The 19,864-nt window shown below is 40.8% G+C and overlaps 1 protein-coding gene across 6 annotated transcripts in view; it reads left to right on the top strand.

Moving 5' to 3' along the window:
- tnk2b (tyrosine kinase, non-receptor, 2b) overlaps positions 1-19,864 on the top strand; it is a 109,383-nt gene that overhangs the window by 74,965 nt on the left and 14,554 nt on the right. For 3 of the 6 annotated variants that reach the window (XM_022678675.2, XM_022678669.2, XM_022678671.2), the window contains 8 exons: positions 5,292-5,501; positions 9,144-9,296; positions 10,681-10,958; positions 13,202-13,328; positions 13,646-13,887; positions 15,237-15,431; positions 18,233-18,324; positions 18,510-18,554. In XM_022678675.2, the coding sequence (XP_022534396.2) occupies positions 5,292-5,501; positions 9,144-9,296; positions 10,681-10,958; positions 13,202-13,328; positions 13,646-13,887; positions 15,237-15,431; positions 18,233-18,324; positions 18,510-18,554 (1,342 nt within the window). The remainder of the gene's footprint in view (positions 1-5,291; positions 5,502-9,143; positions 9,297-10,680; positions 10,959-13,201; positions 13,329-13,645; positions 13,888-15,236; positions 15,432-18,232; positions 18,325-18,509; positions 18,555-19,864) is intronic. The other 3 variants (XM_022678672.2, XM_022678673.2, XM_022678674.2) reach the window with 1 other exon arrangement.

The raw sequence follows: 19,864 nt of genomic DNA, 5'->3' as shown, positions 1-19,864 counted from the left end.
ATAAAATAGCACTACTGAGGTAAATGTATGATTTGAACAGCACTGCTGAGGTAAATTCATGATTAAAATTATACTGCTGAGGTAAATTTATGATTTAGAATAGCACTGCGGAGGTAAATGAATTATTAGAATAGCATTGCTGATGTTAAATCATGATAAGAATTGCACTTCTGAGGTAAATTCATTATTAGAATTGCACTTCTGAGGTAAATTCATTATTAGAATTGTACTACTGAGGTTAAATCATGATTAGAATAGCACTACTGGGGTAAATTTATGATTAGAATAGCACTGCTGAGGTAAATTTATGATTAGAATAGCACTGCTGAGGTAAATTTATGATTTGGAATAGCACTGCTGAGGTAAATGTATGATTAGAATAGCACTGCTGAGGTAAATGTATGATTAGAATAGCACTGCTGAGGTAAATTTATGATTGGAATAGTACTGCTGAGATAAATCTATAATTAGAATGTCACTGCTAATGTAAATTTGAGATTTGAATAGCACTGCTGGGGTAAATGTTTGACTGAAATTGCACTGCTGAGGTTAAATCATGATTATAATAGAACTACTGAGATAAATTTGATTTAGAATAGCACTGCTGAGGTACATTTATGATTAGAACAGCCCAACTGAGGTAAATGTATGGTTAAAATAATACTGCTGAGGTAAATTCATTATTAGAATAGCACTGCCGAGGTAAATTTATGATGAGAATAGCACTGCTAAGGTTAAATCATCATTAGAATAGAACTACCGAGATAAATTTGATTTAGAATAGCACTGCTGAGGTAAATGTATGATGAGAACAGCACTGCTGAGGTAAATGTATGATTAGAACAGCACTGCTGAGGTAAATGTATGATGAGAACAGCACTGCTGACTGCTTTTCGATGTTAAAGATCAGTCTGGGGAAGGTTGTATGGTTTAGCTGAGGCGTGTGTTTCTCATTGGATGAGTCAGTGTGGTGATGGCTGATGCTAAGTGCAGCAGGAATTAAACAGTAGCCGCAGTCAGAAGCGTAATCGCTAAACCAGCTACAACAGACCCATGCTGCTCCACCCTGCTCTGCTTTTAGCAGCGGCGCACACAGGGAAAGTGTGTGTGTGTGTGTGTGTGTGTGTTTGGACTCATTTATAGCTGGATGTTTGTGTCTGTGGGTAATAGCAGTGGGTGATGGTTTATTGTGCAATGTGATAAAAGTTACCAGGAACAATAAACGATTCAATATTTAGACTCCTATGGAAAATCTTGGGTATATTTATTATATTGAGCTACACACATACAATAATAGTGTGTAACTCCTGTGTAATGTGACGTCTCGTCAATATATTTGAGTTGTAGAGGTTCCTAATGGTGTCCTGTGATAATCCGTCTCCAATATTAACTCAAAGTTCCTGCAGATTTTTGCAGTAGATGTGTTGGGAGTGTTGATTTCACGATAGAAGGCCGAAAATTTGCCGCTGTTTGTGTATGTGTGTTTTTGTGTGTGTGTTGTGTTTAAATGTGATTAAGTGTGTGTGTTTTGAGTGCTTTTGTGTTTGCGTGTTTGTGTGTGTATGTGTGTATTTGTGTGTGTTCGTTGGTGTATGTTTTTTTTGTTTGTGTGTGTGTGTGTGTATGTGTTTTTATGTATCTGTGTGTGTTTTTATGTTTGTGTATGTATTTGTGTGTATGTATGTTTTTGTGTTTGTGTGTATGTGTTTTTATGTATCTGTGTGTCTTTGCATGCTTGTGTATGTATGTATGTGTGTATTTGTCTTATGTGTTTGTGTGTGTGTCTCGGGTGTATTTTGTGTGTTTCTGTGTGTATGTATTTGTTTGCGTGTGTGTGTGTGTGTGTGTTTTGTTAGTTTGTGTGGTTTTATGTTTGTGTATGTATTTGTGTGTGAATGTATGTGTTTTTATGTTTGTGATTATGTATGTATTTGTGTGTTTGAGATTGTGTTTGAATATGTGTCTCTTTGTATGTGTGTATGTGTTTTTTATGTTTGTGTATGTATTTGTGTGTGTATGTATGCGTTTTTATGTTTGTGTTTGTGTATGTGTCTGATTTTTGTGTTGTTGTTTTTTTTTTTAAGTTGTAGAGGTTCCTAATGGTCTCACAGTTCCTGCAGATTTTTCAGTAGAGGTGTTGAGCCTGTTGATATCACGATAGAATGCTGAAAATTTGCCGCTGCGCTTTTATACACAGTGTTTTCAATGAGACGAGCAGCACAGCTGCAGTAAACAGAGTTTTTCGGCTGTGAGCAGTGAACGCTGCACCTACTGTGCGCTCTTACTGTGTAAACAGCATGGAGCAGCAGCAGAGACAGTGTTTGTTCATATCAGTATATTATCTGGCTAAAATATCAGATTAAACTACACCTTATCCGCAGTTTAGCTCAATTAAAAGGAAGTATATTTGATAGCTGGGTCGGATCGAGACCAGATCACGTTCTCGCCACAAGCAAACTGCCCCAGAAAAAAATATAAAAATCTGTGTGTTGGGTGGGGGCGGGGCAGATTACGGCAGAAGTTGGGGTCAAACTTGGTGGCGTAATTAATTGCGTTAAAAAATGTGTTTAACTTTCCACATCATTAATCCAGCTCAGGTCTCATTTATATAATTGTGTGTATGCATTCCAAGCGTGTGTGTGTGTGTGTGTGTGTGTGTGTTGGGGAGATGTTTACTCTCAGTAAGCGAAGTGTACACATTCCTCTCTCTGTGGGATGAGGGGACATGTTGACCCACCACCAGAAATCAAACATCCACACTAATAGGAATGTGTGCATACACACACACACACACACACACACACACACACACACAAACACAGTGCGTTAAACACTGAAATCTTAGACCTCACACACACACACAACCAGGGCTTTCGCTCAGGATGTGAACTTTTATTAATCTACAGTTACAGTAGATACAGAATCACCAGCACTGTAATCTGTTGTACCCATACTGCTCTGTAATTAATCTACAGTTACAGTAGATACAGAATCACCAGCACTGTAATCTGTTGTACCCGTACTGCTCTGTAATTAATCTACAGTTACAGTAGATACAGAATCACCAGCACCGTAATCTGTTGTACCCATACTGCTCTGTAATTAATCTACAGTTACAGTAGATACAGAATCACCAGCACTGTAATCTGTTGTACCCATACTGCTCTGTAATTAATCTACAGTTACAGTAGATACAGAATCACCAGCACTGTAATCTGTTGTACCCGTACTGCTCTGTAATTAATCTACAGTTACAGTAGATACAGAATCACCAGCACTGTAATCTGTTGTACCCGTACTGCTCTGTAATTAATCTACAGTTACAGTAAATACAGAATCACCAGCACTGTAATCTGTTGTACCCATAATGCTCTGTAAATAATCTACAGTTACAGTAGATACAGAATCACCAGCACTGTAATCTGTTGTACCCGTACTGCTCTATAATTAATCTACAGTTACAGTAGATACAGAATCACCAGCACCGTAATCTGTTGTACCCGTACTGCTCTGTAATTAATCTACAGTTACAGTAGATACAGAATCACCAGCACTGTAATCTGTTGTACCCGTACTGCTCTGTAATTAATCTACAGTTACAGTAGATACAGAATCACCAGCACTGTAATCTGTTGTACCCGTACTGCTCTGTAATTAATCTACAGTTACAGTAGATACAGAATCACCAGCACCGTAATCTGTTGTACCCATACTGGTACAAACTTTTGACTGGTACTACACACAGATGAAGAGACACCAGGATTAACAGTGTATTTATACTCCAGTTATGGGTGATGCAACAGGCAGCAGTGGTGTGGTCGGTGTGGTCGGGGTGGTCGGTGTGGGGGGGGTAGAGCTCCTGATTAAGCCGGTCAGACGCTGCCGGATGTGGCCGGAGTGATGAGAGCTTTCTAAAAACTGCACACACTTATTTGGCTCCTGGCACTAAGTGTGGTCTACCTCCTCTGTGTGTGTCTGTGTGTATACACAGTGTTCAGTCAGAACATTATGACCACCTCTTTGTTTCTTTAGCCATTATTCTCTTTTGTAGTCTTTAAAAATAGTAGATGTATATGCTGTATATGATCCATTTACTGTAGCATCAGCACAACACACACTAACACCTCATACACCACCACCAATACCATGCTAATCAGTGCTAATCACTGCACTGCTGAGTGTGTGTGTGTGTATGTTTATATGTTTCCATGTTTGTGTTTGTGTATGTGTCTGTCTGTTTGTGTGTGTTTTTATGTTTGTATTTGTGTCTATTTTTGTCTGTGGGTTTTGTTTGTGTGTGTGTTTGGGTCAGTGTGAGTGAGTTTGGGCCAGTCTGTGTTTGTGTGTTTTTATGTTTGTGTGTGTTTGTGTGTGTGTGTGTGTGTGTGTGTTTCGGTCAGTGTGTGTGTGTGTTTGTGTTTTTGTACATATGTTTTTTATCTTTGTGTGTGTTTTTATGTTTGTATTTGATCACTGTCTGTTTGCATGTGTGTGTCTGTGTGTGTGTTTGTGTAATTGCGTAAGTGTGTGACTGTGTGTGTGTGTTTAAATCAGTGTGTATGTGTGTGTGTGTGTGTGTGACTGTGTGTGTGTGTGTTTGTGTTTGTATGTGTGTTTGTGTAATTGCGTAAGTGTGTGTGTGAATATGTCTGTGGGTTTTGTGTGTATGTTTGTATTTGGGTGTGAGTGTGTGTGTGACTGTGTGTGTGTGTTTAAATCAGTGTGTATTTGTGTGTGTGTGTGTGACTGTGTGTGTGTGTGTGTTTGAATCAGTGTGTGTGATTGGGTAAGTGTGTGTGTGTGTGTATGTTTGTATTGAGTGTGTTTGTGTGACTGTGTGTGTGTGTTTAAATCAGTGTGTATTTGTGTGTGTGTGTGTGACTGTGTGTGTGTTTGAATCAGTGTGTGATTGGGTATGTGTGTGTGTGTGTGTGTGTGTGTGTGTGTCAAGGCTGAGTTTGTATGTCTGTGCATCTTTCACATTCTGTCAGGATCCTGTTCTCTCTGTCTATTTCTGTCTGTCTGTCTGTCTGTCAGAGCTGCTCAAGGCTGCAGCAGAGAGAGTCTCAGACACACACACACACACACCCCAGCAGCTCTTCCGTTGCAGTTTGTTCTAGCTTTTTTCTTTCTTTTCTGTTTTCTGAATTTGTTTATTTTTCTTGTTGTCTTGATTGTGCAATGAATATGACATGAGCAGATTTTCACAACCCTTTACCTGTATAATAAATATATTGATCTACAGTACAACATTGATTTTATTAATTACTTTTTTTCGTTCTCTTCTTCAGGTGTTCAGTGGGAAGAGACCGGAGGGAGATTTCCAGCCTCAGCCGGCGAGCACCTTCCGGAAGCTCTCCCCCACGCCCCCCGCCGACGAGCAGCCGCAGGCCCTCACCTGCCTGATCAGCGAGAAAGAGCTGGAGCTCTGCGAGAAACTGGGAGACGGATCATTCGGCGTCGTGAAGAGGGGGGAGTGGTTCACCCCCAACGGGAAAGTGGTGAGTGACAGACAGACCGACTGACAGACAGACAGAAACATTGGACAGACAGAGATTGAAACTGAAATATACTAATTGAGAGAAACTGATAGAGAGACTGATTGAGAGAGACTGATTGAGAGAGGCTGATTGAGAGAGACTGATTGAGAGACTAATGGAGAGACAGACAGACAAACATTGAAACAGAAATATACTAATTGAGAGAGACTGATTCAGAGACTGATAGAGAGAGACTGATTGAGAGACAGACAGACAGACATTGAAACTGAAATATACTAATTGAGAGAGACTGAGAGAGAGAGACTGAGAGAGAGAGACTGAGAGAGAGACTGAGAGAGAGACTGAGAGAGAGACTGAGAGAGAGACTCATTGAGAGAGACTGAGAGAAAGACTGAGAACGGCTGATTGACCGAGACGGAGAGAGAGACGGAGAGAGAGACGGAGAGAGAGACGGAGAGAGAGACGGAGAGAGAGACGGAGAGAGAGACGGAGAGAGAGAGTGATCGATGCAAAGACTGAGAGAGATTGAGAGAGAGACTGATAAAAAGAAAAAGACTGATCAAAAGAGAGACTGATTGTGTGAGAGAATGGACTGAGAGAGACATTGATTAAAAAAAGAGAGAGACTGATCTGGTTGAGAGAGACTGATGTGGTTGAGAGAGACTGTTAGAGAGAGACTGATTTAGAGAGAGAGAGAAATTGATCAAGATAGAGACTGATCAAGAGAGAGAGTGAGAGGCTGAGAGAGAGACAGTCCGAGAGAGAGACAGAAAAAGAGAGATAGACAGAGAGAGAGAGAGGGTGAGAGAGATAGGGACTGTGTTGGGGGAAACAGAGGGTGCTTTGTTAGGGGCCGTCAGGGGCCGGCTGTGACTGACTTTACAGATGGATGATACAGACACCATTCACACACTGGGGCCGGAGCGAGCTGCTGAACGTGTGAATGGAGGGAATGGTGGGAATGGTGGGAAGTGACAGCAGACTGCAGCCTGTGGAGTTATTACAGAGTTAGCGTCAACACTCAGTCACTCTTTACACTCTCACTTTACTCCTCTCTTCTTAATGAAAGTGTTAAAAGTTTCTGTCTGTCAGGAAAATAAAGCTACAATAGCTCTATTTGATTAATGTTCTAATTCAGATTACGAGAAGCAAGAACTACTCAACTAAGTTAAGAAAAAAACATTATAATGATGAAACTGGCACTCATCGGGACCGCCACAGGAAAGAAAGAGCAGGATAGGTAGGTCCTCAGAGTTACCAGCCTCAGAGACCGCATGTTAACAGCACCCTAAATAAGATCACAGTTTTAATGCATCTTGGCATCATGTTCTCCTCCACCAGTCTTACACACTGCTTTTGGATAACTTTAAGCTGCTTTACTCCTGGTACAAAAATTCAAGCAGTTCAGTTTGGTGGTTTGATGGCTTGTGATCATCCATCTTCCTCTTGATTATATTCCAGAGGTTTTTAATTTGGTAAAATCAAAGAAACTCATCAATTTTTAAGTGGTCCCTTATTTTTTTGGTAATTAGCCCACTGCACTAACAGCTGGCTTCAGCAGACTTCAAACAGTTAGCTAGCAGTGTTAACAACCAGGCTCAGCAGTGTTCAGCTGGTTAGCCTCAATGCTAACAGCCAGACTCTGCAGGTTTTTCTTGGAGAACTGTGGGCTTTTTACAGCCTGATTGAGGGTCAGCAGTCGTGCGAATGTGAGTGTACAGCAGGGGAAAAAGTGAGAACATCATTTTTCAGACATCTGCACCGCTCAGCAGCCGGACCCCCGGACCCCTGGGAGATGAATGGAGAGAATAACACAGCGCTGGCTTTACAGTGTCAGGTTTTACAGCGTACAGCTCTTCTCCAGACGTTCTGATCCGATCCTGTAGGTTCCTGAAGCTCAGCTTGTACAGATCTGTTCTACACATACTGTATATCTAGCCTTAATTAAAGCAGATCAGGTTTTGACATTTACGAGAAATGTTTTACAGTGTGGAATAAACCACGCTAACGTCTACGATGGAGTCGTCACACTGGGAGTAATGTTACTAGGCTCAGAACTTTTGAGCCTGTTGGGATCGTCAGCATTTTTGTGGGATTTTTTTTAGCTGGACTAGTCCTTCCAGCTGTGAGCAACGGACAAATATATAATTAATAAATAATATAAATATATTGGAACACCTGCTTGTTAAAGTTTTCTTCCAATATCAGGGGTATTAACTGTTTTAACTGTTTCTACTGTCCAAAAAAGACTTTCTACCAGATTTTAGCTTAGACTATACTCAGTATATAGAATTTTTGAGCTTATTAAGCATTGTACTAAGATGTTCTTGTTTATCTGCTGTAGTTGTAGAGCTTTTCGCACTATAAGGTGCACTTAAAATCCTTTCATTTTCCCAAAAATCAACAGTACACCTTATAACCGGTGCTTCTTATGTATGAATTCTACCAGTCAGGTATTAAGAAGCAGTAAAGCCACTCCACTGAAGTACAGAGTTATACAGGAGTTTCAGTGAAGTTTCTCCAGCACTGAAGCTGGGTGCAGCAGCATTAGCGTTAGCATTAGCATTAGCCGCTAACCGTGCTAAGCGCTAGCTCTTTTGCCCTTTCGTTCAGAGACAAGTTTATTGGACTGCTGTGTTAAAACAAGCTACGTAGGATGAACCGCTAGCTGATAACGAGCGCCCTGGGTTACCACAACACTCAGGGTTCCTTAGTGTAGTGCTGTCGGGCGGCGTTTACGAACTCCTAGCTCTGCTGTGGTTAGCGGCTAATGCTAATGCTGCTGCACCCAGCCTTAATGCTTACTGTAAAAGAAACAGAAGCATTTTATTCACCTTTACTCACTTTTTTTAGGAGAGAAATGTGTGTAGATAAACCTCCAGATTAACATTAATGTAGATTTACATTAATTGGAAGTGCGACTTTTAATCTTGGAAAAGTTGGAAAAATACGGTATTTCCTTGCATGATTTTACGAGTTTAACCTGCATTTGTGTTTATTGTGTTCAGTATTTAAAAGTGTTCCTGAACCCATGCAGTGATTTCCAATACACATATATAAGTACAGACTGTTTTTAATGCAGAGCCACCTGAGGGCCCAAAGATCACCAGCATCCACCAGAATTTTTTTTTATGATATTATGTACTGTAGATGCTTGGATATAAAAAGTCTTCACAATTTTACGTTAAAGAACATTTTTCAGAATTATTTCCACAATTTTTAGGAGAAGTTTCTTGTAGATTGGTAAAGCTCTATTCATTAAAATTTGCCTTTTATCTGTAGTTACATTGGTTAGTTGCAAATTTCTCATTTTGCAGCTGTTTATTATTAGTACCACTTATGTTTCTAGCATTTTGTTACATGTTCATTAAGTTTTTTGCACAAATTCATTCTCTCATAAAAATAAAGATTTCACCAGCTCTGTTCTTAACAATTTCAGTCCCTTTCAGAATGAGCCATTTAAGGGCTCTGACACTTTTATGCGCTGATGTAGAATTGCTTTTCTTACTGGGTTTATGGTTGTGACCTAACAACCACAACTGCAAGCAAAGAAAGGATATGAAGATGAAGAATGAAGATTTTATTGTCTTTAATCTAAAAGTTATTGCAGTTTTAACTATCTTGATCTCGATCTCTCTCCAGCTGAATGTAGCTGTGAAGTGTCTGAAGACGGATGTGTTGAATCAGCCGGACGCTCTGGACGATTTCATCCGCGAGGTCAACGCCATGCACTCTCTGGACCACCAGAACCTCATCCGCCTGTACGGAGTCGTCCTCACGCACCCCATGAAGATGGTAAATAAATGCATGTGAAGATCAGTATAATCAGATAAAACAGAGATTATTATACTGTCCTGTAAATTGCAAGTCCTGTAGGTTATGAGTCCTGTAGGTTATTTGTCCTGTATATGTTGAGTTCTCTTCTGTAGGTTGCATGTCCTATAAGGTTATGAGTCTTTTGCTGTAGGTTGTAAGTTCTGTCCTGTAGGTTACATGTCCTGTAGCTTGTGAGTCCTGTCCTGTAGGTTACAGGTCATGTAGGGTTGTGACTACTGTCCTGTGGATTGCATGTCCTGTCCTGTAAGTTGCAAGTCCTCTAGGTTGTGAGTCCTGTCCTGTAGGTTACATGTCCTGTAAGGTTGTGAGTGCTATCCTGTAGGTTACATGCCCTGTAAGGTTGTGAGTGCTATCCTGTTGGTTGCATGCCCTGTAAGGTGGAGTCCTGTCCTTTAGGCTACATGTCCTGTAAGGTTGAGTCCAGTCCTGCAGGTTACCTGTCCTGTTAGGTTGCAAGTTCTGTCCTGTAAGTTGTGTATCCTGTAGGTTGTGAATCCTGTAGGTTACATGTCCTGTAGGTTTGCGAGCCCTGTCCTTTATGTTGAGTTCTCTTCTGTAGGTTGCATGTCGTATAAGGTTGCGAGTCTTTTCCTCTAAGTTGTGAGTCTTGTAGGTTGTGAGTGCTGCCCTGTAGGTTACCTGTCCTGAAAGGTTAGTCCTATCTTGTAGGTTAATTGTCCTTTAGGTTTGCGAGCCCTGTCCTTTATTTTGAGTTCTTTCCTGTAGATTGCATGTCCTGTCAGGTTGCAAGTCCTGTCCTGTAGGTTGAGTCTTGACCTGTAGGTTGCGAGTCCTGTAGGTTACATGTCTTGTAAGGTTATGAGTGCTGCCCTGTAGGTTATATGTATTTTAAGGTTGCAAGTCCTATCCTGTAAGTTGCGAGTCCTGCAGGGTGTGAGTCCTTTCCTGTAGGTTCCATGTCCTGTAGGTTTTCGTGCCCTGTCCTGTATGTTGAGTCCTCTTCTGTGGGTTGCATGTCCTAAAAGTTGTGAGTCCTGTCCTGTAGGTTGTGAGTTGTGAGATTGCATGTTTTGTAAAGTTGCGAGTCTTGTCCTATATGATGAGTCTTATCTTGTTGGTTACATGTGCTGTAAGGTTGCGAGACTTGTGGTTTATGAGTCTTGTCCTGTAGGTTACATGTCCTGTAAAGTGATAAGTCCTTTTCTGTAAATTACGTCTTGTAGGTTGCAAGCTCTGACTGATCGATTGAATGTCCTATTCTTTAGGTTACATGTGCCAAAGGATGTGAGTCCTCTTCTGTAGGTTGCGAGTCCTGTACTGTAGGTTACATGTCCTGTAAGGTTATAAGTCCTGTAGTTTGAGTCTCGCTGTCTCTCCCCAGGTGACGGAGTTGGCTCCTCTGGGTTCTCTGCTGGATCGTTTGAGGAAGAATCAGGGTCACTTCCTGATCTCCACTCTGTGTCAGTACGCTATTCAGATAGCTAATGGAATGGCCTACCTGGAGTCCAAGCGCTTCATCCACCGTGACCTGGCGGCCAGGAACATCCTGCTGGCCTCCAGCGAGCTGGTAAAGATCGGAGACTTCGGCCTGATGAGGGCGCTGCCCAAGAACGACGACCATTACGTCATGCAGGAGCACCGCAAAGTCCCGTTCGCCTGGTGAGCGAGACGTCTTTCTAATTATCCGTACTTTACACAAATCTTTTTCATGCCAATGCTCTCTGAAAACAACTAAAAACATCTGAAGGTGGTTTATGTAGTACCAAGACGTTCCAGAAGATCATTAAAGTACTAAAGGTAGTGCGTTTTGTAATGAAGATTGTGTGTCCTGTAGGTTGCCTGTCTTGTAGGTTTCGCATCCTGTAGGATCTGTGTCCAATAGATTCCTATAGTCATGTAGGAGACCAATTATGTAGGTTGGCCAGTCCTTTAGGATCTGCATCCTGTAGGTCCTGTAATCATGCAGGCTGCGAATTATGTCCCGTAGGGTGCAATTCCTCTCCTGTAGGGTGCAACTCATGTCCTGTAGGGTAAAGTCTTGTCCTGTAGTGAGTCTTGTCCTGTAAGGTATTAGTCCTTAGATTGTCACTCTTAAAGAGTACAAGTTGTGAGTACTGTCCTGTACGGTACAAGTTCTGTAGGTTGTCAGTACTGTCCTGTACAGTACAAGTCCTGTATATTGCTACTCTCGTATGGTGCAAGTGCTGTTCTGTAGGGTGCGCTTCTTGTCCTGTAGGGTGAGAGTCTTGTCCTTTAGACTGTGAGTGCTGTCCTGCATGGGGCAAGTCCTGTCCTGTTGGGTGTTACTCCTTAGATTGCCACTCTTATTGGGTACAAGTCCTGTAAGGGTGCGAGTCCTGTCCAGTAAGGGTGCGAGTCCTGTCCTGTAAGGTGCGAGTCTTGTCCTGTAGTCTTTGAGTTTTGTCCTGTAAGGTATTAGTCCTTAGATTGCCACTCTTATAGGGTACAAGTCCTGTAGGTTGTCAGTACTGTCCTGTACGGTACAAGTCCTGTATATTGCTACTCTCATATGGTGAAAGTGCTGTTCTGTAGGGTGAGCATCTTGTCTTGAAGGGTTCAAGTCATGTCCTTTACAGTGTGAGTTCTGTCCTGTATGGAGCGAGTCCTGTCCTGTTGGGTGTTACTCCTTAGATTGCCACTCTTATTGGGTACAAGTCATGTAAGGGTGCGAGTCCTGTCCAGTAAGGTTGAGAGTCCTGTCCTGTAGGGTGCAAGTCCTGTCCAGTAAGGTTGAGAGTCCTGTCCTGTAGGGTGCAAGTCCTGTCCAGTAAGGGTGCGAGTCTTGTCCTGTAGGGTGCGAGTCTGGTCCTGTATGGTGTGAGTCCTGTCCTTTTGGGTGTTACTTCTTAGATTGCCACTCTTGTTGGGTACAAGTCCTGTAAGGGTGCGAGTCATGTCCTGTAGGGTGACAGTCTTGTCCTGTAGGGTGACAGTCTTGTCCTGTAGGGTGACAGTCTTATCCTTTATAGTGTGAGTGCTGTCCTGTAGGGTGAGAGTCTTGTCCTGTAGGGTGACAGTCTTGTCCTGTAGGGTGACAGTCTTGTCCTGTAGGGTGCAAGTCTTGTCCTTTAGAGTGTGAGTGCTGTCCTGTAGGGTGAGAGTCTTGTCCTGTAGGGTGACAGTCTTGTCCTGTAGGGTGCAAGTCTTATCCTTTAGAGTGTGAGTGCTGTCCTGTAGGGTGACAGTCTTGTCCTGTAGGGTGCAAGTCTTATCTTTTAGAGTGTGAGTGCTGTCCTGTAGGGTGACAGTCTTGTCCTGTAGGGTGCAAGTCTTATCCTTTAGAGTGTGAGTGCTGTCCTGTAGGGTGACAGTCTTGTCCTGTAGGGTGCAAGTCTTATCTTTTAGAGTGTGAGTGCTGTCCTGTAGGGTGACAGTCTTGTCCTGTAGGGTGCAAGTCTTATCCTTTAGAGTGTGAGTGCTGTCCTGTAGGGTGACAGTCTTGTCCTGTAGGGTGTGAGTCTTGTCCTGAAAGGCGTGAGTGCTGTCCTGTAGGTTGAGAGTCTTGTCCTGTTAGGTGTTGGTGCTTACACTCTTATTGGGTACAAATCCTGTAGGGTGTGATTCTTGGCCTTGTCTTGTGAATCCTGTCCTGTATGGTAAAACTCATGTAGATTGCCACTCTTATAGGGTGCAAGTCCTGTCCTGTAGAGTGATAGTCTTGTCCTGTAGGTTACAAATCCTGTAGATTGCCACTCTTATGGGGTGCAAATTCTGTCCTGTAGGTTGTAAGTACTGTAGGTTGTGTGTAAACAGTGTGTATGTGTGGATGTACAATAAAACAGGACACTTTAAAACAGGCCAGTTCCAAAGGACCAGATAATCTAGGTAATATTCTTTAATTAAATGTTTTTTAGTAAAATATTTTTCTGTGTGTGTTCTAGGTGTGCTCCAGAGAGTCTGAAGACGCGCACGTTTTCTCACGCCACAGACACGTGGATGTTCGGCGTGACCCTGTGGGAGATGTGCACTTATGGGCAGGAACCTTGGCTGGGCCTCAATGGCAGTCAGGTACTTTACATATATCAGTAACAATAATGAAAAAAAATAGTTTTACATAATATTGAAACATAACATTGCAATTTTATTTTAGTTTTAGTTTTTGTAGTTTTTGCAGGAGGTAGTTGCATTATGTGAGATGAATCATTTTCATATTATATGTTGATTACACTAATTAAGACAAGCAGAAGTTTTATACAAAAAAAAATACTTTTAATTATTTTTCCAAGATCTTTAAACTATAAAACGGGCCAATTCACGCTCAAAATAGAGGGGTATGGGCCTTAATCTATGTCAAGCGTTCTCTTAACCATCTTCCTCTGTTTCAGATCCTTCATAAGATCGATAAGGAGGGCGAGCGCCTGCCCAAGCCGGAGGACTGTCCTCAGGACATCTATAACGTCATGCTGCAGTGCTGGGCTCAGAAACCTGACGACCGGCCCACCTTCATGGCCCTGAGGGAGTTCCTGGTGGAGACCATGCCCACCGACATGAGGGCTTTGCAGGACTTTGATGAGCCGGACAAGCTGCTCATCCATATGAATGATGTCATCACCATCATTGAGGGCAGGTGTGGCTTTATTTATAACTAAAATAACGAAAATGTGGACGTTTTCGGGCGTTGAGTGGTCCAGTGGTCTAAAGCGCTGCCACTATCATCAGGAGATCGCTGGTTTGAATCCTGGGTACCACTTTAAAATAAGACTAGAAAGTTAGTTTTTTATAAAAAAATTATACATTTTTTAAAATAAATTTCCAAAACTCTGTTTAATTAATATGATTTTTTTCAGTTTTTAAAAATCTACTTTTACAAAAAACTTTTTTTTTATTAATTAATTAATTATTAGTGTTATTAGTGTTTTGTTATTGATTTTTTTTTTATTGATTTTTTTAATGCATTTCCAAATCTCAGTTTAAACAATATATGATTTTATAATATATTTTTTAAATATACGTTAACAAATGACTTTTTTTATTGAATGAATTATTTTTTTTTATTATTTAAAATTGTTTTCTTTAAAGGCTCTGTCAGTTTACTGCAACTTTTTGTACACTGGTCTGAACCTAAATAGCTTAAATGGCAAAAATATAGGGGGGGGGGGGGGGATATAGGGGTGTTCTAAAACTTTTGACTGGTAGTGTATATGATATAAAATTGCAGTTTGTAATCATATTTACAGCATAATTAAAAAGTGAACTACAAAAAAAAAGCAAATATTCAGCTGCTGTCCTTGTAGGTAAGGTTTGGGGTTTGGTGCACAGCTCCACCTGCTGGTGTGAGCTTTACAGTGTTTTACAATGCTTTACAAGGTTTGATAGTAGCTATTTATTGTATAAGAGGCATAACGTTAAAAAAAGTGTGAATTAATAGATTTCTATTAGTAGCATTAATAGAGAAAATTAAAACAGAGGAAACTCTTGCTCTTTCTTTCTTGGGGATGAGTCCTGATGAGTGCCAGTTTCACCATTATAATTTTTTTATGGTTCTTGCAACTGAAACTAAAGATGGATTCGAGCATTAATCAAATATTCACTATTCACTGTATACCTGTAATTCTACCTCTTCACTACTTTACTTTTACTGATGCTCTCAAACACTTTATTAAGAGACAAGAAATTCAAGTAATTAACTCTTGATGAGTTCAGCACAGCTGTTAACTGAAAGCCTGAATTCCAGGTGACTCTACCTCATAAACCTGACTGAGAAAATCTAAAGAAAAGCCAAGATGTGCAAAACTGTCTCTATCTAAGCAAGAGGTGCTACTTTTTAAAGAATCTAAAATATTATTAAACACCTTTTGGTTTGTTATATAATAATTAAATAATTTTATATGTTTTTTCTTCATATTTTAGATGACTTTAGTATTAATCTACAATATAGAACATTTTAAAATACAGATTTTTCTTTTTTTTCTGCAGGGCGGAGAACTATTGGTGGCGAGGGCAGAATAAGCGAACTCTGAAAGTCGGGCAGTTCCCCCGAAACACGGTCACCTCCGTCGCCGGCCTCTCAGCCCACGACATCAGCCGACCCCTGAAGAACAGCTTCATCCACACGGGCCACGGAGACTCCAACCCTCACCGCTGCTGGGGCTTTCCTGACCGGATAGACGAGTAAGCAACCCCAACACCACACACTCTCCAAACCATCACTGATCATCAGTAAATTTTACATTTCATTTAAAGTAAATTAAGCGATCAGAGTCTGGAGGAAGAGTGGAGAGACACACAGTCCAAACTGCTCGAGGTCTAGTGTGAAGTTTCCACCAATCAGTGATGGTTTGGAGAGACATGCTGATCATCTGCTGGTGTTGATCCACTGTGTTTTATTATCAAGTCTAAAGTCAGTGCAGTTTTGTTTTCCCACAAAATCTTACAGCACTTCATGATTCCCTCTGATACTGACTACTTTAATGGAGATGCAGATTTCATTTTCCAGCAGGACTTGGCCCACACTGCCCACACTGCCAAAAACACCTATCGGTCTTTAATATGTTATATTTAATTTTCTGAGACACTGATTTTTTGGGATTTTTCATTGGCTGTATACGGTGGCCGAGAAAGCCCAACGCAGTGCAAATTGAAAAGCGCTGCAAATGCACAAAACACATCCATCAAAATTACAACACAGGCGCAGCAACTAGAAAAACACGCTGCAAATAGAAAAACGCGCTGCAAATAGAACCACAACACAACGGAAGTGAGTCACAACACAACGGAATTTTCCCGGGGGACCTTAAAAGATGCTGTACCAGCTAAGCTGCGTCTTCAGTAACGTCTCGGACTTCACTATGTGTACAAAGGACAATAAGTGGCAAACAAGGCGTTTTGTGAAGCAGAACTTTTAATAATATGCACACAACCGTGGTAATCACAGGTAATAAACATAACTTACTTTTCAGAAGCTTGTTTGCCACTTATTGTCCTTTGTATACAGCTGGTACAGCATCTTTTAAGGTCCCCCGGGAAAATTCCGTTGTGTTGTGACTCACTTCCGTTGTGTTGTGGTTCTATTTGCAGCGCGTTTTTCTATTTGCTGTGCCTGTGTTGTAATTTTGATGGATGTGTTTTGTGCTTTTGCAGCGCTTTTCAATTTGCACTGCGTTGGGCTTTCTCGGCCACCGTAGCTGTAAGCTTTATAATCATTAACAATAAAAGAAATAAACACTTAAAATAGATCACTCTGTGTGTTTAATACATCTATATAATAAATGAGTTTCACATTTTTAACTGAATTACTGAAATAAAGTAACTTTTCAATGATATTTAATGATAAGTTTTTGAGATGCAATAGTGTATTCCATAATCAGTGATAAATCAACTAATTAAAAAATTATAATCAGATTAGTTAAACATTTCAATAAAGTACCAGTTAAAAGATTGGACCATTTAAATTCAGTGTTTTTTTCATCATTTTAAAATGTTCTATATTGTAGATTAATATTAAAGTCATTTAAACTATGTATTTTATATTTTACATACAACTCAAGAGTTAATTACTTGAATTTCTTGTCTCTTAATAAAGTGTTTGAGAGCATCAGTTAAAGTAAAGTAGTGAAGAGGTAGAGTTACAGGTATACAGTGAATAAAAGCTCTATTTGAGTAATGTTCGAATCCAGATTATTGGAAGAACTACTCAACTAAATAAAGAAAAATGACTTTAGGACAAAAAATAAGTCCGTCAATACAAAGAGACTACTTTGAAAGTATCCTCAAGTGCAGTCACAACAAAGACCATCAAAAACATTATAATGATGAAACTGGCACTCATCAGGACCGGCCCTGAAAATGAAGTTACCAAGAGTGAATTATACGTCTTTTCATGCCTTCTACCTTCTCTACTACTGGAAAGTATTATTGCTTATACAGTAACAGAACTCCTTCCTAATAAAAGGACGGATATCCACCAATAGTGGATAGACAGTCACTCATTAAGACACATTATCAACATTTATAGATCTAGAGGGCTCTATATAGTAATTTATTGCAAGAATGGGCACTCCAGCAGGAGCTCAATCACTGTATTCCTGATAAGAAGTGCAGCCAATGGGACAATTAGTGTTTTTTGACCACCTAGACGGTACTTTAAGGACACTTTTTCAACCATTGGTCCACCATAGGAGTGGTTGCCCTCACTTAAATCTCTATTGCTTAGAATTAAAGGAGAACTCATGTGTAAAATGTGACGTTGTAGTAAAACATGATAAAAGTTCTTAACTTTGATGAATAGCACACCTCCGTTCTCCCACAGCGTTCTGAGATCCAGAAATTTTAACAGTTTGTCCCAACACCCTTCAGACTGGGTGATACGGGGCATAATTTACCCTGATAAATCAAATTTTTTTCAACGTTATCCAGCTCAAAGTAGCTCCACACCTTCTTGCTAGAATCTGGAGAGCCCTGACATTTAAAACGAGGCATTAATAACTTAAAAAGTGCAGAAAAAGCTTATTAGAAACACTGTTTACATCCTATAACACTAAATTTAGCTCAGAGTGCCGCCATCACTGTACTGATAATGACGTAGACATATATACATAAACTCCGCATTTATCTGGGTAAATTATGCGCCGTATCACACAGTCTGAAGGCTGTTTGGACAAACTGTTAAAATTTCTGGATCTCAGAACGCTGTGGGAGAGCGGAGGTGTGCTATTCATCAAAGGTAAGAACTTTTTATCATGTTTTACTACAACAAAAGTCACATTTTACACCAGAGTTCTCCTTTATGGCCCTCAAACTCTACAACCATCACCCACCATGCTTCCACATTCTCCACTAGAGGCCAGCAGAGACCAGCTCTTATACACCACCACATATTCCACAGCTGTTTTCTTCCTGCATTGTCTGTGGTACATTGTTTTCCACCTGGAATCGTATTAAATCTGTGTTATTCTGTGTTCTGCTCTCTGCAGTCTGTATCTCGGGAACCCCATGGACCCTCCGGATGTTCTGGGGCTGGATCTGAACGCTCCTCGGCCCACTCAGCTTCCAGGACGAGCTAAAAGTGAGTTCCCTCTTTAACTTTTCCCCGTATTTTAACATCTGCTGATGCTTTCGCTGCTTATTTCCTTTAGTTTCTTTAACCAGCTATAGCCTTTCTCTTTTCTCAACGCGTCTTCTCTCTGCTTTTCCTTGGTTGCACCCTGCTTTTTACTCGCTGTCGCTCTCTTTCTGGATGCTGTTCTCTAGAGGAACCTCCCCCTCGGCCGCCTCAGCCAGCTTTGCTCTTTAAGAGTAAGTGTGCTTGTGAATTAGTCCAGTTCTCTCCTTTTGTTCTGTTAAAGTACCTCTGTTCTGCAGCTTTAATTGGGCCTAGAACCCGACCGGAGCCCAACAGACTGGTTAAACCCAAAACCAGGAACCAGCTGTGAAAAAATCGTTTGAATCTGACTGTAGATAGGCCTAAAACAGGACTAAGAATGTCCAACCTAGATCTAAACTAGCGTTAAACCAGGGCTAAGACTGTAGATGGTACTAATCATGGGCTAAATATATCCAACCCAGGTCTAAACTATGGTTAAACCAAGGCTAAGTAGTCTTGAGTCCAGCTGTAGTTAAATTGTTTGACTCTAGATACTCTTCATCCATGGCTAAATATGTTTTCCCAGGTCTAAACTAGGGTTAAACCAGGGTTAAGACTGTAGATGGTACTAATCCAGGGCTAAATATATCCAACCCAGGTCCAAACTGGGATTAAACCAGGGCTAAAATTGTAGATAATCCTAATCCACAGCTAAATATGGCTATTCCAGGTCTAAACTAGGGTTAAACCAAGGCTAAGATTGTAGATGGTACTAATCCAGGGCTAAATATGTCCAATCCAGGTCTAAACTAGGGTTAAACCTGGGCTAAGACTATAGATAGTCCTCATCCATGGCTAAATATGTATATTCCTGGTCTAAACTAGGGTTAAACCAAGTCTAAGATTGTCGATAGTACTAATCAATGGCTAAATATGTCCAACCCAGGTCTAAACTAGAGGTTAACCCAGAACTAACTTGGGACTAAGACTGAGCACAGTCCTAATGCAGGGCTAAATATGTCTAACCCAAGTTAACTAAGGTTAAACCTAGGCCAAATAGGCTTGATTCCAACTGTAACTAAATTGTCTGAATCGGACTATAGACAGTCCTAATCCAGGCCTAAATATTTCCGAACCAGGTCTAAACTAGGGTTAAACCATGGCTAAATCTGAGGACTAAATCAGGAATAAGACTGAGCAAAGTCCTAATCCAGGGCTAAATATATCCAAACCCAGATCTAAACTAAAGATAAACCAGGATTAGTCAGGACTAAGATAAGGACTAAGCCTAGGGTTAACTAGGGTTAAACCAAAGCTAAGACTGTAGATAGACCTACTCTAGGGCTAAATATGTCCAATCCAGGTCTAAACTAGGAATATACCAGGACTAAATTAGTGCTAAGTGATGACTAAACCAGGTCTATGTGATGCAGATGGATTCCGAAATTGAGTTTTTATTTGGACAACAGCTCTACTCATTGCACAACTTTCCTTTTCCCTTTACTTTAAAACATATCAAACA

This window comes from Astyanax mexicanus, chromosome 4 (genome assembly GCF_023375975.1).
Source record: "Astyanax mexicanus isolate ESR-SI-001 chromosome 4, AstMex3_surface, whole genome shotgun sequence".
NCBI classification, from domain to species: domain Eukaryota; kingdom Metazoa; phylum Chordata; class Actinopteri; order Characiformes; family Acestrorhamphidae; genus Astyanax; species Astyanax mexicanus.
The sequence above is the reverse complement of the archived record's forward strand: the minus strand, read 5'-3'. Positions and strand labels throughout refer to the sequence as shown.